Source organism: Mchenga conophoros, linkage group LG3, assembly GCF_057382185.1.
Source record: "Mchenga conophoros isolate Kocher_MC1m ecotype Shallow Benthic linkage group LG3, M_conophoros_male_GT1.1, whole genome shotgun sequence".
Classification (NCBI taxonomy): domain Eukaryota; kingdom Metazoa; phylum Chordata; class Actinopteri; order Cichliformes; family Cichlidae; genus Mchenga; species Mchenga conophoros.
The window spans coordinates 83271307-83284175 of NC_140528.1; the positions used below are offsets into that span (position 1 = coordinate 83271307).

The following is a 12869-nucleotide window of genomic DNA, read 5'->3' on the forward strand; positions in this document are numbered from 1 at the left end:
GCTTAACTGTAACTGCATTTTCATTTCCTGCAATAACCTGCTGATGTAATTAAAGTTTTTAGCATCAAATGCACAGCTGAAGTCTGAACATCACACTGGTGGAATAAAAACTACTTCCTGTTTCGTTGTTGCTGCATGAACGCAAAATGTTGTATGATGTAAATCAGGGGTGTCACCCCTACTTAATCCACGGTTACCAACCGGCCCACAGCAAAGCGCTCCCTGCAGACGTCATTGTGACGTAGAGCCGAGCGCACCTGAGCAGCGTTTGTGCTGAGAGGCGGGACGCTGAGCGGAGGTTTAAATGACAGCCGCGCAGCGCGTGCTCCGGTGCTCGTGACCCAGGGACAGCAGGCGCGTGGAGGCTCGTGGCCTTGTTGACGGTGCAGGTTTCATTGGTTTCTGTTCGTCAGACGCAGTTTCTCACCCCCCACAGCCTTACACGCAGCTCTGCATTTGCAGCCATGTTTAAGGTAACCGCAGCACCTTTTAGCGCCTCCACATGTAGCTGCTCCTTGTCCTACACACATGCTTCAATTACCCACTTCAAGAAGTGGGTAATTGAAGCATGTGTGTAGTTATCAGGATCGGGGGTCTACGGTTATTCCTGAAGGCCTGTGAACCAGCAGAGCTTTTATATCAGAGTGCGCTTTTTATCCCATGGTGAGAATAGTTGGTTCTGTGAAACTAGTTTGATTTTTCAAACAAGTGGTTGCAGTGCGTGCTGGTCCATGACCCTGGTTGCTTTTCTTGTACTGGGGTCCTGCTGGTAGGACTAACTTAGCCACAGATCTGAGTTAGTTTTTTTAATATATAAAAGTAACAACAATTGTGCCTCCTTAGCTGAATCCTGCTGATAGACTTAAACTGTAAGTTACATGAATTCAGACAATTCCACACTGCCACAAAGTTACTGTGAGCTTATTTAGCTCAGTGTGCTTTTGCAGCAATCGCGGTAACCAGCCTGGCTGAGGACGGTGAGGATCAGTCTATGCAGGTCAGACTTTAGGAAGTACCCCTCGTCTCTTTGACACATGGGGTCCAGCGTGTGCAGCCAGTTTTAAAGCATGACTCTGCTTAGATTGCAAAACAAATGTGAGTTACGCTCAGTTGGCTGTCCTAAAGAAAAGTTCTCTGGTTTGTATCTGCTACGTTTGACTTTACTGTCCATCTGGTTGTAATTATGTGAGTGGAAGTGTGTTTTTTCTTTTTTAAAGTGGAATAGCAAAGTTGAAGAGCTGACTGGCTCCCTATCAAAGCTAGTTATTCAGTTCCTCTGGTCTGTGTCCTGCGGTCACTTTTGAAAGACTTCATGTATGCTGACCATGTCCTGATGAGATTTGTCATTTGTACTTAAACTGCTGTCATTTCAGTGGAGAACCCGGTACATTGTGTATAGTCTATATTTATATCTATACAATCTGTTTTTAGACATTAAATGCCATCATTTTAAGCAGACGTTGAAATTGCTTTCCAATATCAAGCACCTTGAGGTGACTCTTGTGATTTGGTGCTATACATTGAAAAATATCAGAAAGACCAGGCAGAACTCGATACATGTTTAAAACGCTGACTTCTTTCTTTACAGACCAGTAGCAAAGACTTGTTTCTGCCTTCACCTGAGCTACTGGACAGCATGCAGTCTGTGGAGGAATCTGACGGTGACTGTGGTGGAAGCGCCGTATCGTTGGCCGAAGCCCTGCTCCCTGTGACGGAGTCCTCACCACCTCCAATCCCCTGGGTCTGCTCAACCCGCTACAAGACGGAGCTCTGCACCACTTACTCAGATGATGGTTTCTGCAAGTATGCCGAGCGCTGCCAGTTTGCCCACGGCCTCCACGAACTCCACGTTCCCTCACACCATCCAAAGTACAAGACCGAGTTGTGTCGCAGCTACCACACAGATGGCTACTGCTACTATGGCAACCGTTGCCTGTTTGTCCACAGTCCCACAGAGCAACGCCCCACCCTCCGTCGTCGCAGGAACGTCCCGTGCCGCACCTTCCGTGCCTTTGGGATTTGTCCCTTTGGAACCCGCTGTAACTTCCTGCATGTGGAGGGTAAAGATGAAGACGGCCGTCACGATTTGGCCAGTGTTGGTGAAAAGACCGCATTTGTGCAAAAGCCCAAGGGGTGGAAACCTCGGGGAGCTCTGTGCCACACCTTCAGCACCTTTGGCTTCTGCCTGTACGGAACCCGCTGTCACTTCCAGCACGGCCTCCCTAACAGGATAAAAACCTCCAGTCAACACAATGGGTTGCTGTCCACATGCGCGTCACGTTTGCCTTCTGCATCAGACTCTTCAGCCTCGTCATCTCCTCCACCCACCACCCCAGAAGCACCAGCGCACAATGCTTTCACCTTCTCCAGTCAGCACTTAAATGATCTGCTCCTGCCACTGGCCCTCCACCTGCAGAAGCTGGAGAGCACGAAGGCCCAGGATATCTGGGCCAACAGGAGGCTCTAAAGTGCTGCTGAACACTTTCTTTTTTCTTTTTTTAATATGTAATTCCCCCCACTTTACCCCAAGGGTTTTTTTTGTATATATGTTCCAGTTGACTTGAGCTTGTTTCAGAAGGCCCAAGCAGGCCTTGGCAAACATGACTATTCAGTCATGGATCAGTCTGGAGTAGCTCTGGAAAGAGAATCTTACAGGTGCAGCTATATGTGTAATATTTTTAATTGTACATGGCTATATGTCTGCCCAAAGCACTGTAAATAAACCATGTTGCTTTTTTTACTAACTGCTGTGTTTGTGTGTTTGGCTGGGCTGGATTAAAGTTGTGGGGTGACTGACAGAAGTCCAGTAGCTGCCTTTTCAAGCACAAGCGAGGCTGGCATTTGTCAGTCTTAATCAGCTGCTGCTGAAACAAGAGGCTCCTGAAACTGTCTTAAAACTCTGAAGCTTCCTTCCAATAAAGAATGGGATGGTTGGCTGGGACCATGCTCATGGGACCAAAGACAAGAGTCTTGGGCTCAAACTGAAAGTTGGCCTATGATCAGCTCTGGCTGGTGTACGTCCGGGTTAGTTAATGTGGAGGCGATGGTGAAATGTTTATACTAGACCTCCGTATAGGACGTCTAAAAAGTATTTTAAAGAGACACGACCTTCAACCAACCAATCCCGTCTACTGATACTCGGCAGCCAATCACTGGCCTTAACCTCCTGCTACAGAGCGTCAACAGGTAGACCTGGGAGGGTAAAGGTAGCTCGAGGCTGTAAGCATAGAGCTAAATCTTTTTAGGCTTTAGTTAAATTGCACCTCTGAGGTGTTTCGTCAGGACGATATTGTGAGAAAATAAACTGGACCTCGCTGCCTTATTTTGAAGGGTACAGCGGATGTCTTGGTCATGATTGCTAGCTTGATGTTATGGAGCTGCTAGTGTATCGGACAGCTACCCTGGTGTGAACTTTATTTCAGGCGCTAAAGACCTCCAGTCCCCCTTTGTTCCAGTTTAGAAGGTAAAGTCTAACGTTGCATGATACTGGGAAGGCCTGGTGTTGTATTTTCTGTCCTTCTGATGCTAGCTTTTAGCATCATGTATTTTAGCTAACTGTAGCTGTATTTAGCTGTATTTGATGCGACAGTTTTATAAAGACACAACGGTCATTTCATTCGTTACTGTATTGTAATAGGTTTGTTATCGTGGTTTCTTTCAAAGTGCGGTGGTTTCTTCCAGCTAACTGAATAAAACCAGAGTTGACTTTGTTAGCATGCTGAATGAGTGCGGTGGTTCGGAGAAACCACGGGCCACAGCTGAAAAAGGTCCCCAATACGTGACGGTCCACAGTGAAGACGTTTATAGACACACGTATGTTTTAGCTAACCCTGTAGTGTGTACCCGAGGACGCATGAAGTTCCGTTAAGCTTTACCGCCAAACGCGATGTTTTGCTGTGAGATGCAGAGAAGGCATGAGCGTAACGTGATCTTTCTTGCTAGTTTGAGTGATTTCGGTGAACATGGCGGACCGGGAGGAGCGCCGGTTCGCCGAGGTTTCCCGGGAGTCTGTCAGACTGATGGCGGAGGGCGCAGGTGTGGAGCTCGGTGATGATGTGGCGGCTCTGCTGGCCGAGGACGTGTGTTACCGACTCAGGGAGGCCACGCAGGTCAGTGATGCCTGGATGCATAGATAATGTTCTGACTTTGGGAGAAGTTCGTGTTAGGTGTACGTGGTAATGTTTTGCTGTCCCCAACAGAGCAGCTCTCAGTTTATGAGACACGCCAAGAGGAGGAAGCTGACGGTGGAGGACTTCAACAGAGCTCTGCGCTGGAGCAACGTGGAGGTAGCTTGTAATTTCCATATCCGATCTCCCTCAGGTCTGATGTGAGGTAACTCCTTCATGTTTCTGTCTCTGTTCTTTACCAGGCCATCTGCGGCTATGGAGCCCAGGATGCGCTGCCTTTCCGTTCAGTGAAAGAAGGCGAGCTCTTCTTTGTTGAGGATCGGGACGTCAATCTGGTCGAGCTGGCGCTGGCTACCAACATCCCCAAAGGCTGTGCTGAGACCATGGTGCGAGGTACGCTACGCTGCTACGTTCCACACGCAGGCTCATCCTGTAGTGTTCTCTATGCTCTGTCATATCCATATTCACGTGATGAGTTTACTAATGATGTTTCATGTTTGCCTGCAGTCAATGTGTCATACCTGGATGGTAAAGGTAACCTGGAGCCTCAGGGTACAGGTGAGACGCACACAGCAGGCATAACCTAACCCACAGTTGTTGTACTTGGACCTGTAGATAGAATAAAGTAGCTAATACTCTAAAAACTGAGCTCCACCTTTCACTGAGAGCATCATTGTTATCCTGTTAGAAAATCTCAGTGTTTGTCTGTGTTAAACTGTCCCAGTTCCTACAGCAGTACAGTCTCTGTCAGATGACTTACTGAAGTACTACCAGCAGATCACAAGGGCCATCTTAGGAGAGGACCCGCATCTCATGAAGGTGAGCTGCTACAGACAGAGCAGACTTTTTGTTGTGAACAGGCTAAACGACGCTCGTGTGTGTTTCAGGTGGCTCTGCTGGACCTCCAGTCTAACTCCAAGATTGCAGCCCTGCTTCCGTACTTTGTTTATGTCATCAGTGGAGTAAGTTTTAGGGTTACACAAATCAGCATTTATGATTCTCATCACCAGTTTTGTTAGGAATGCTTGGTGTGTTTAGTAAGAGAAAATATCGTAGCATGACACATGAATCAGACCTATCTCATAACTGGAAGCGCTTTTAACTCTACACGGTAACCTACGTGTCCTCGGCTTGAACGGCGTCGAAGGTTCTGATTATGTCGTCAGTTAGGATGTAGATTTCCTGAACCTGTTGACCGGTGTTTCAGCTGATCATGGATTCGGTTTGTCGTCCAGGTAAAGTCGGTAAGCCACGACCTGGAGCAGCTTAACAGACTAATGCACATGGTGAAGAGCCTGGTCCAGAATCCCTACCTGTACCTGGGCTCGTATGTACGCAGCCTGGTCTCCAGTGTCATGTACTGCATCCTAGAGCCACTGGCAGCCTCCATCAACCCACTCAACGACCACTGGACTCTCAGGGACTACGCTGCCCTGCTCCTCAGCCACATCTTTTGGTGAGCAGATTTTCCGTGGATGCTTAGGCAAGCTTGGACTAAAATTGTTAGCCAGTCAGGATTTAACATCAGTGTTGAGAATACAAAACTACTGTAGTGTTAGCCTGTTTTACAGTAAATATGCAGCATCATTTCACAAAGAACCTGTGTTGCTACAATGTTACCAGTCTGACTAATGTTAGCAGGCTGTTGCTAAGGGCAACATTAACATTCACTCGGCGTTTGCGTTAAAAATGGAAATCCAACAGTCGCTCTTCTTTCTGGTGTTTCTTCTGCAGGACTCATGGTGATCTGGTAAGTGGTCTCTACCACCAGATCGTGCTGTCGCTCCAGAAGGTTCTGTCTGACCCAGTGAGACCACTGTGCTCCCACTATGGAGCTGTTGTGGGCCTTCATGCTTTGGGATGGAAGGTATGGCCACAGCTTCTACATTAGTAAATATTTGACAGTTATAGATTAGATTGGGCCCATATTCAGTCGATATTTTCAAACAAATCATTCCCTAAATGAAAAGTCTCACATCTTGATTATTTAGCTGTGAAATATTTGCAAACCTGCATGTCATTACTGTTTTTATTGCTGTTGAGTGCTCCACTGCTACCCTCCTGTGTCCTGAATGCTCCTCTCTCTGTGTTCACCGGTTTCTGCTGGCAGGCTGTCGAGCGCGTCCTCTTTCCACACCTTCCTGCGTACTGGGCCAACCTCCAGGCTGTGTTAGATGATTACTCTGTGTCCAACGCCCAGGTGAAAGCTGACGGACACAAGGTCTACGGAGCCATCCTGGTCAGTACTGCTGCTGCTTTGGGTGATTTCAGACACTGATAGACTGTCATTAGTCAACTTAATGAAGTATTTAAGTGTAGAAAATTACTTTAAAAACAGAATGAGGTTAAGCTTGATTGGTTGGTCTGAAGGTCCACTGGAGTCAACTTCCACATCTGCTCCAGCTGTTCCTCTTTGTGCTCGTTCTGATGTTGCTGTGAGCTGCAGTTGCCACATGTGCCACATCTCCAGCACCCTTTTGAATCTCTGTTATGGAGAATTAAGGCAAAAGTGGGGCCAACCTGGTGCTAGCAAGGTGTACCTAATAAAACGGCTTGTGACAATATACAAACTTAGTTCTGGGAGCCATAAAATAACGAATTATTGTCAAATATAAATTGAGTGGTTAGCAATGTTGCCTCACAGCAGGAAGCTTCCTGGTTTAAACCTCAGCTTGGCTCGTTGTGCGTGCAGTTTCCTCTGTAGCTGAGTCTTCTCTGCAGCTTCCTCCCACAGTCCACACACATGCAGGTCAGGTTAACTGGCCCTGGATCAGGGATTGTTCTATATGCTTCAAGAACTTCAAAGCAGTGTGTGGTTAATGCTGATTTAATGAAGATGTTGAGCCCCAAATTTGTGCTGAGGATAACTAACAGATGAGCTCAATCTTGTGCCTAATGATGCTTGTGATTAAAAACGAATTAAATCATAATTTGAGTTCATCTTGTCCCACCTACGTCGCCACTTCCTCTCTTTGTCCTGCAGGTGGCAGTGGAGCGCCTGCTAAAGATGAAGGCGCTGTCTCTGTCGCAGTCAGCAGAGGGACACTCCGGTGCTCATCCGGGTTCTGTGGTGGGAGCTGCGAGCTACAGGGTGAACTCTCCGGGACTCAGCCCACCTCCAGAGCCTCTGTCAGAAGCTGCCCTTGGAATTGCCAGCCACCTCCAGGTGGGTGGGGCCGGCTGTCACTGGGAGGAGTGGACCCCCGTCCCTCTCCCCGCCATGTACTGTGAGCTTTACTCCTTCTTCGGCGACAGCCTGGCTGTCCGCTTTAGCACAGGACCAGGATTTGGCACCCACTCGCCCTGCACTCCATCCCAGCTTAGTAACTCCAGGAAGGAACCTCCCGGCCCCGCCTCCAACCTCGACACCACCCGGAAGATGCCACAGCTCACCGCCAACCTCAACATCAGCCCCAGGCAGGACGGGAGTCCGCGCACCGATCCACCTCCGCCGAGTCTTTCAGGCACAGGGTCAGTTAGGTAAAGCAACCAGAGGAGCACCTATCTATCTTTGTGTGTCTGTGTGTGTGTTTGTGCTGATTTATTTTTGTGTGTCTACCCAGGGCTGTGCCTCGTGCCTCGTCTATGCAGCGCTCCAAATCCTCCTCATCATGTTCACGCCAACGTTCAGCTGGTCTGTCTCGTGAAGTGTTCCCCAAAGCTCGCTTCACCTCACCTCAGACCACACCTCCTGCATTTTCCTTTCTTATTGGTGGGCGGCAAATGGGCCAGCGTTGTCAAGGCCGCCGCCCTTTCCAGACAATGTTTGCAACAACTCCGCCTGTTTCTGCTGTTCCACCACGTACCTATGCACACAAACTGCCCGTCATCGGCAGGGTGGGCAAACCTGTACGTCGCTGGACATGTTCACATTACTCCCTTCACCTGCCTCTATAGTGTGTGTGTGTGTGTGTGTGTCACAGACTGTATGAGCTAACATTAGTCTGACTGCTGCAGACTCTTCCAGGCACACGTTGCTCTGATTAAGCTGCTGGAGTTTTTAGGGGATGTTGCCAGTAAAGAGGCAACACAGGGCTAAGCTGCCACTCACATGTATGAACATACAGATGAGGCCCAAAGAGATTCTAAACATGCTAATTAAACAGCTAGTCAATATCTGACTGTCAGCATCTGGGAATAAGAGCATGAAATGTAACACGTGACAGCTTGTTGGGCCTCTGCTGCCTTGCACGTCTCCACAGTTACTGCCGGGCCTGTTTAGCCTCAGCTCACTCATGCTGGTGGGAAATCTTTACTGCAGTCGCCAAATGATCATTCTGCCAATATTTCATTACTGCTTCATTTTTTAATTAATCTGTTATTCTTGTAACAAATCTATTTGTTTACTCAAAGTCAGTTTTGGTCCCTGTAAAAAGCAACAGCTGGATGTGCTGCATGCATGTCAGGACCAGCACGTTTGGATCACAGCGCCGACGTGTCTGCTGCACTTTCATCGGAGAATGGACAAAATCCTGCGATGTGTGTGGAGCAGAGAGGGAGCTGTGATCTTCCCTAAATAAATCTTTCAAGTTGACACGTTTTTCCATCATTTAGTTTTTTCCACTGTTTGATGTTTTCCTGAAACTCTTGTTTAGCTTGTGCTAGTGTCGATTAAACTCATAATATCAGTGAATACCTGCTGAGGACAATGTTGGAGCAAGATGGGATATGTTGTTAATGACTGTTTTTCATAGACTGAATAAATATTTACTTGTTGCTGATGTTAGGAGACAGGTCAGAGGTCACATCTGTGCTGCCTCCCACAGTAGATCACTACTGGTGTATTAGCTATGATGCTACATGCTACCCTCTGAACAGATACTACTTTTTCTTTTTGCTTTTCTATGAAGAAACAGCATCAAGTAGAATGAAGGAGAGCAGGTGTGTCTGATATGTTGTTTTCCCCGTGGGCGCCCGCTCGGGGTAGGAGGAGTTAAAAATCTGTAATATCTGTACTTTGTACTCACATTTTCAAACAGACTCGTTTGGCCGACTTTGGCACAACATCAGAACGATATAGAAGGCATTTTGTTATTTAATCATTCATTAAGTGCAATCTGTTTGAATTTAACTTTAAATGTTTGTTTATTATTATTTAGGTTATATTTTATTTTGCTTTGTACTTTTGGAGAAGCCGAAGTACCCGGAGAGAAGCCGTGCAGACGCAGGAAGAACATGCAAGGCTTAAGCTACGAAGCAACAGTGCTGACCATTGAGTCATTATTCCAACCAAGGATAACCAAGCACCGTTTTTATAGCTGTGATGCACCAGAACTGATGTAACTCTACTGTTTATATAGAAAGTATATAAATGACCCCCTGCTGAATTTGTGAGTCTGCTCACTCATGAATGAACAGCCTCTGAGTGACAGAATATGAACCACACATCCAGAAAAACACATTACAAGAAAGTATTGAGTTTCATGTCCTAGTGTTAAATGTGGTTTTGATCTTCAAATAAACATAAATGAATACAAACTTCTCCTTAGTTGGTCAGCAGGCCTGCACACGTCTCAGGAGAGCTTCTGGCCCACTCCTCTTCACAGAGACTCTGTCCTGTAGGTTCCTGGCTGCCACTTGACTGACCTTCATGTGCTTGGTGGTCATGCTGGACTCAGGATTCTTTATTTGTCACGTGCATGGTTATACAGATATAACATGCAGTGAAATGTGACCTGATACGCTCCACTGTGCAAAAAAAAGAGAGACGCATCTTCAGTGTTGTGGCTGAGGCAAGGAGGTTGGAGTTCACATCAATCCTCCATCTAATCAACGGTACGCAGTGCAAGAGTTACACGCTTTACACATTCAGAGGGAAATGTCAATCATACACATTTAATCTCTGTAATATTCTGGATATTTATAATTGAGCTATTAGCATATATTTGAGTTTCTGTTATATTTTAACTTTGTAATATATTTGACTATTTCTTTTATTTCAGTCTGTTGCTGTTCTTGTTGTCTTGGAGCAACTGCAACCACATCATTTCCTTAGGGAATAATAAAGTTTCTGATCCTCATCCAAGGTTTCACGATAAATAGCGCCACCCACTGGTCTCTCGGTGAACTTATCTTGTATCCTTGAAAACAGCACCCTGAATGCTTGACTGTTGGGATGCTGTTCTTTGGGTCACGTGCAGCATTTCTGTTGAGTCGATGCCAAAGCGCTAAACTTTGCTTTCATCTGACCGCATCACTTTCTCGCTTCTCTGGATTATTTAGATGTTTCCTGGCAAACTGAAGCAGCGCCTGCATGTACAGGACATAGTGTGTTAGCAGTGGTGGTGACTATGGTTCTGACTGCCTTTAACAGAATCACTAACAAACCCCTGCTGTGTAGTTTTGGGCTGATCCAGCACCATCATCATCTTCACCCTGCAGTCAGTATCAGCTGTGTCAGCTGACCTTCCTTAGCATTGCCCCCGAGCTCCCTGCTCCACTCCCCTACACCCCGCCACACATACAAATCAACCTTTATACAATGTGTTTTTTATTTTCCAGATTTTTGGTTAAAATTAATTTTCTTACCATTAAAATGAAACTACCACAATAACTAAATACTATTTATTTCTTTTTTTAGAGCTCCTGTTTGAGGAAAATTGCAAATTCAGCAGGGATCAAATAGTTATTACAGTGAACTCGTGTCACTTGTTCCACATGTTACATCCTTGTTCCAAAATGGAATAAATTAATTTTTCACCTCAAAATTCCACAAACAATATCCCACAGTGACAAAGTGAAGACAGTTTAAAGCTCTTGTAGAGTGATTAAAAATAAAAACCTTTTTTGTGGACTGTAAGGGCCCCTAGACTGAGGCTCTCTTTATTGCAACAGTTTACCTCTGATGGGGGTCTTTCCCTACCAAATGTTTTAATGTACTACTGGTCTTCACATATTCATAAGCTGGCCTCCTGGCTAAATTCACCCAACCTGATTTGGTGTAAACTTGAGATTCAATCAATTTCTCCATACTTTTCTCCTGCCTCCCTTATCTCTTCATCATTAAAACATCTTCTGTTGCTTCAAATCCTGCGGTGCTCTCTACACTTTAGATCTGGTTTCAGTTCAGGTCGCATTTTAAATTCATATCGCCGTCTACCAGGTTACCATTGTTAAGGAATCCTCTATTTTCCCCTGGCACTACTAACGCTGCCTATTTGATTTGGCACGAAAGAGGCACAAAGACCATGAGAGCCCTTTACAAAGATGATGTCCTTCTGAGTTTCTCAGAGCTCAAAATGTGACCTACCTCCTTCTCACTGGTTTCTCTATTTGCAAATTAGACACTGTGTCTCATCACTGTTTCCAAATTTCCCAGTTCTCCCTGCTGATCCTCCATGGGTTGACCTTCTGCTTGTTAGGCCCAATCAAAAATCAGCTATATCAAATATACATCAAACGCTTATGGTGACCGAATCTGACTTCAGGTAAAATCAGAACCGCCTGGGAGCGTGAATTAGGTGTTGAACTGTTTGAATCATGCTGGGATAAGGTGAATGTCATCATGCGCTCAAGTACACCATGTGCTACAGCTTGTACTTTAAAGTAATAGACAGAGTCCGTTTATCTAAACTTTTTCCTTTAGTTATAAATGTGACCTCTCCTTGCAATCTAAGCCATGTGTTGTTCTTCTGTCCAAGTCTGAACAAATTTTGAAGTGAATTATTTTCTGTACTTTCAGGGTTTTTTGGAATTCAGATCCTTGAAGATCCTCTAATTGCCATATTTGGAGTTCCAAATATGACTCCGCTGCAAACAGATCTTGGCTTTTTGTTCCCTTCTTGCTAGACGCTGTATTTTACTCCTTTGGAAATCTCCCACGCCTCCATCTGCATCGCAATGGCTTAATACTGTCCGGGCATTTCTGAGGGTGGAGAAGATCTCACTCAAAGTGAAAGGTAGTTCTGTAAAAATTATCTGCAAGTGGAATATCTCAAATCTTTTCCTTAGAACAATGCAATTTACCCACCGACTGGACTGAAAAGAATTTGAAATTTACTTTTTTTAAAGGTAGGCATAGGATTTAAGCACCCCCCCCCCCTTTTTTTTCTTTTTTTAATTTATTTTATTTATATAGTGTTTAATTTTTAATTTATTACTATTATTATTTGAGTTTTACTTTATTTTTTTTACTCACTTTTTCTTCTTTTTTTCTTTCTTTTCTCAGTTTTCTGTTCTTGTGTTGGTATGATGTTTTTTTTGTATTTTAATTTGTCTTTTGTTTAACAAGAAAAAGTTAAAATGATTGGGGAAGAAATGTTTGAGAAAATATGTCATGTAAGATGCATACAATACAATGTATGTAAGTTTGCATAATCTCTTGATGAACAAATAAAAAATAAAAAACAAAAATATAACGTGCATATGTATTTACAGAGTTAGCTGAATACTTTGTTGAAGCAGTATTATTTAATAAAACTACAGATTTGTAACTCCATAATTAGAAAACTCCCATTTCCATGAACAAACTGGAGTCCATTGAAATCACTGCAGCACAATTGTTGAACTTGTCTGTTAAGGCGTCTGAGGATGGATCTCAAAACTGGGTTATAGCTGGCAGACAGTTGGTATTGTAGGAAACCCCCTCTGTGGCTTACAACCATATTAGAACCGGGGGCTGATAGTGACACACACTATCAGCAAAGGGTCAGGGTTTAAAAGTCTGCCAAAGGGGTACAGGTGTGATTATGGGACGGTGGAAATGAAATACGTGGATAAAGCATTTACACTGAAGGCTGCGTT

General features: G+C 45.0%; 2 protein-coding genes across 4 annotated transcripts; both read left to right on the forward strand.

Moving 5' to 3' along the window:
• Positions 1-295: 295 nt before the first annotated feature.
• On the forward strand, positions 296-2744 carry cth1 (cysteine three histidine 1). Its single transcript, XM_085269666.1, has 2 exons — positions 296-473; positions 1589-2744. Exons 1-2 carry the CDS (start codon positions 465-467, stop codon positions 2465-2467), a joined length of 888 nt encoding a protein of 295 aa, XP_085125792.1. The 5' UTR covers positions 296-464; the 3' UTR covers positions 2468-2744.
• Positions 2745-3160: 416 nt separating this feature from the next.
• Positions 3161-12479, forward strand: taf6l (TAF6-like RNA polymerase II, p300/CBP-associated factor (PCAF)-associated factor). 3 transcript variants are annotated; one of them, XM_085267537.1, is made up of 12 exons: positions 3161-3463; positions 3943-4109; positions 4200-4286; positions 4370-4520; positions 4635-4685; positions 4852-4946; positions 5015-5089; positions 5363-5583; positions 5862-5994; positions 6238-6366; positions 7111-7598; positions 7691-12479. In XM_085267537.1, exons 2-12 carry the CDS (start codon positions 3963-3965, stop codon positions 8022-8024), a joined length of 1911 nt encoding a protein of 636 aa, XP_085123663.1. In that variant the 5' UTR covers positions 3161-3463; positions 3943-3962; the 3' UTR covers positions 8025-12479. The 3 variants fall into 3 exon arrangements, with proteins under 3 accessions (XP_085123663.1, XP_085123661.1, XP_085123664.1); XM_085267535.1 differs by having other exon boundaries at positions 3162-3463; positions 7111-7607; XM_085267538.1 differs by lacking the exon at positions 5015-5089 and having other exon boundaries at positions 3162-3463; positions 7111-7607.
• The last annotated feature ends 390 nt before the right edge of the window (positions 12480-12869 follow it).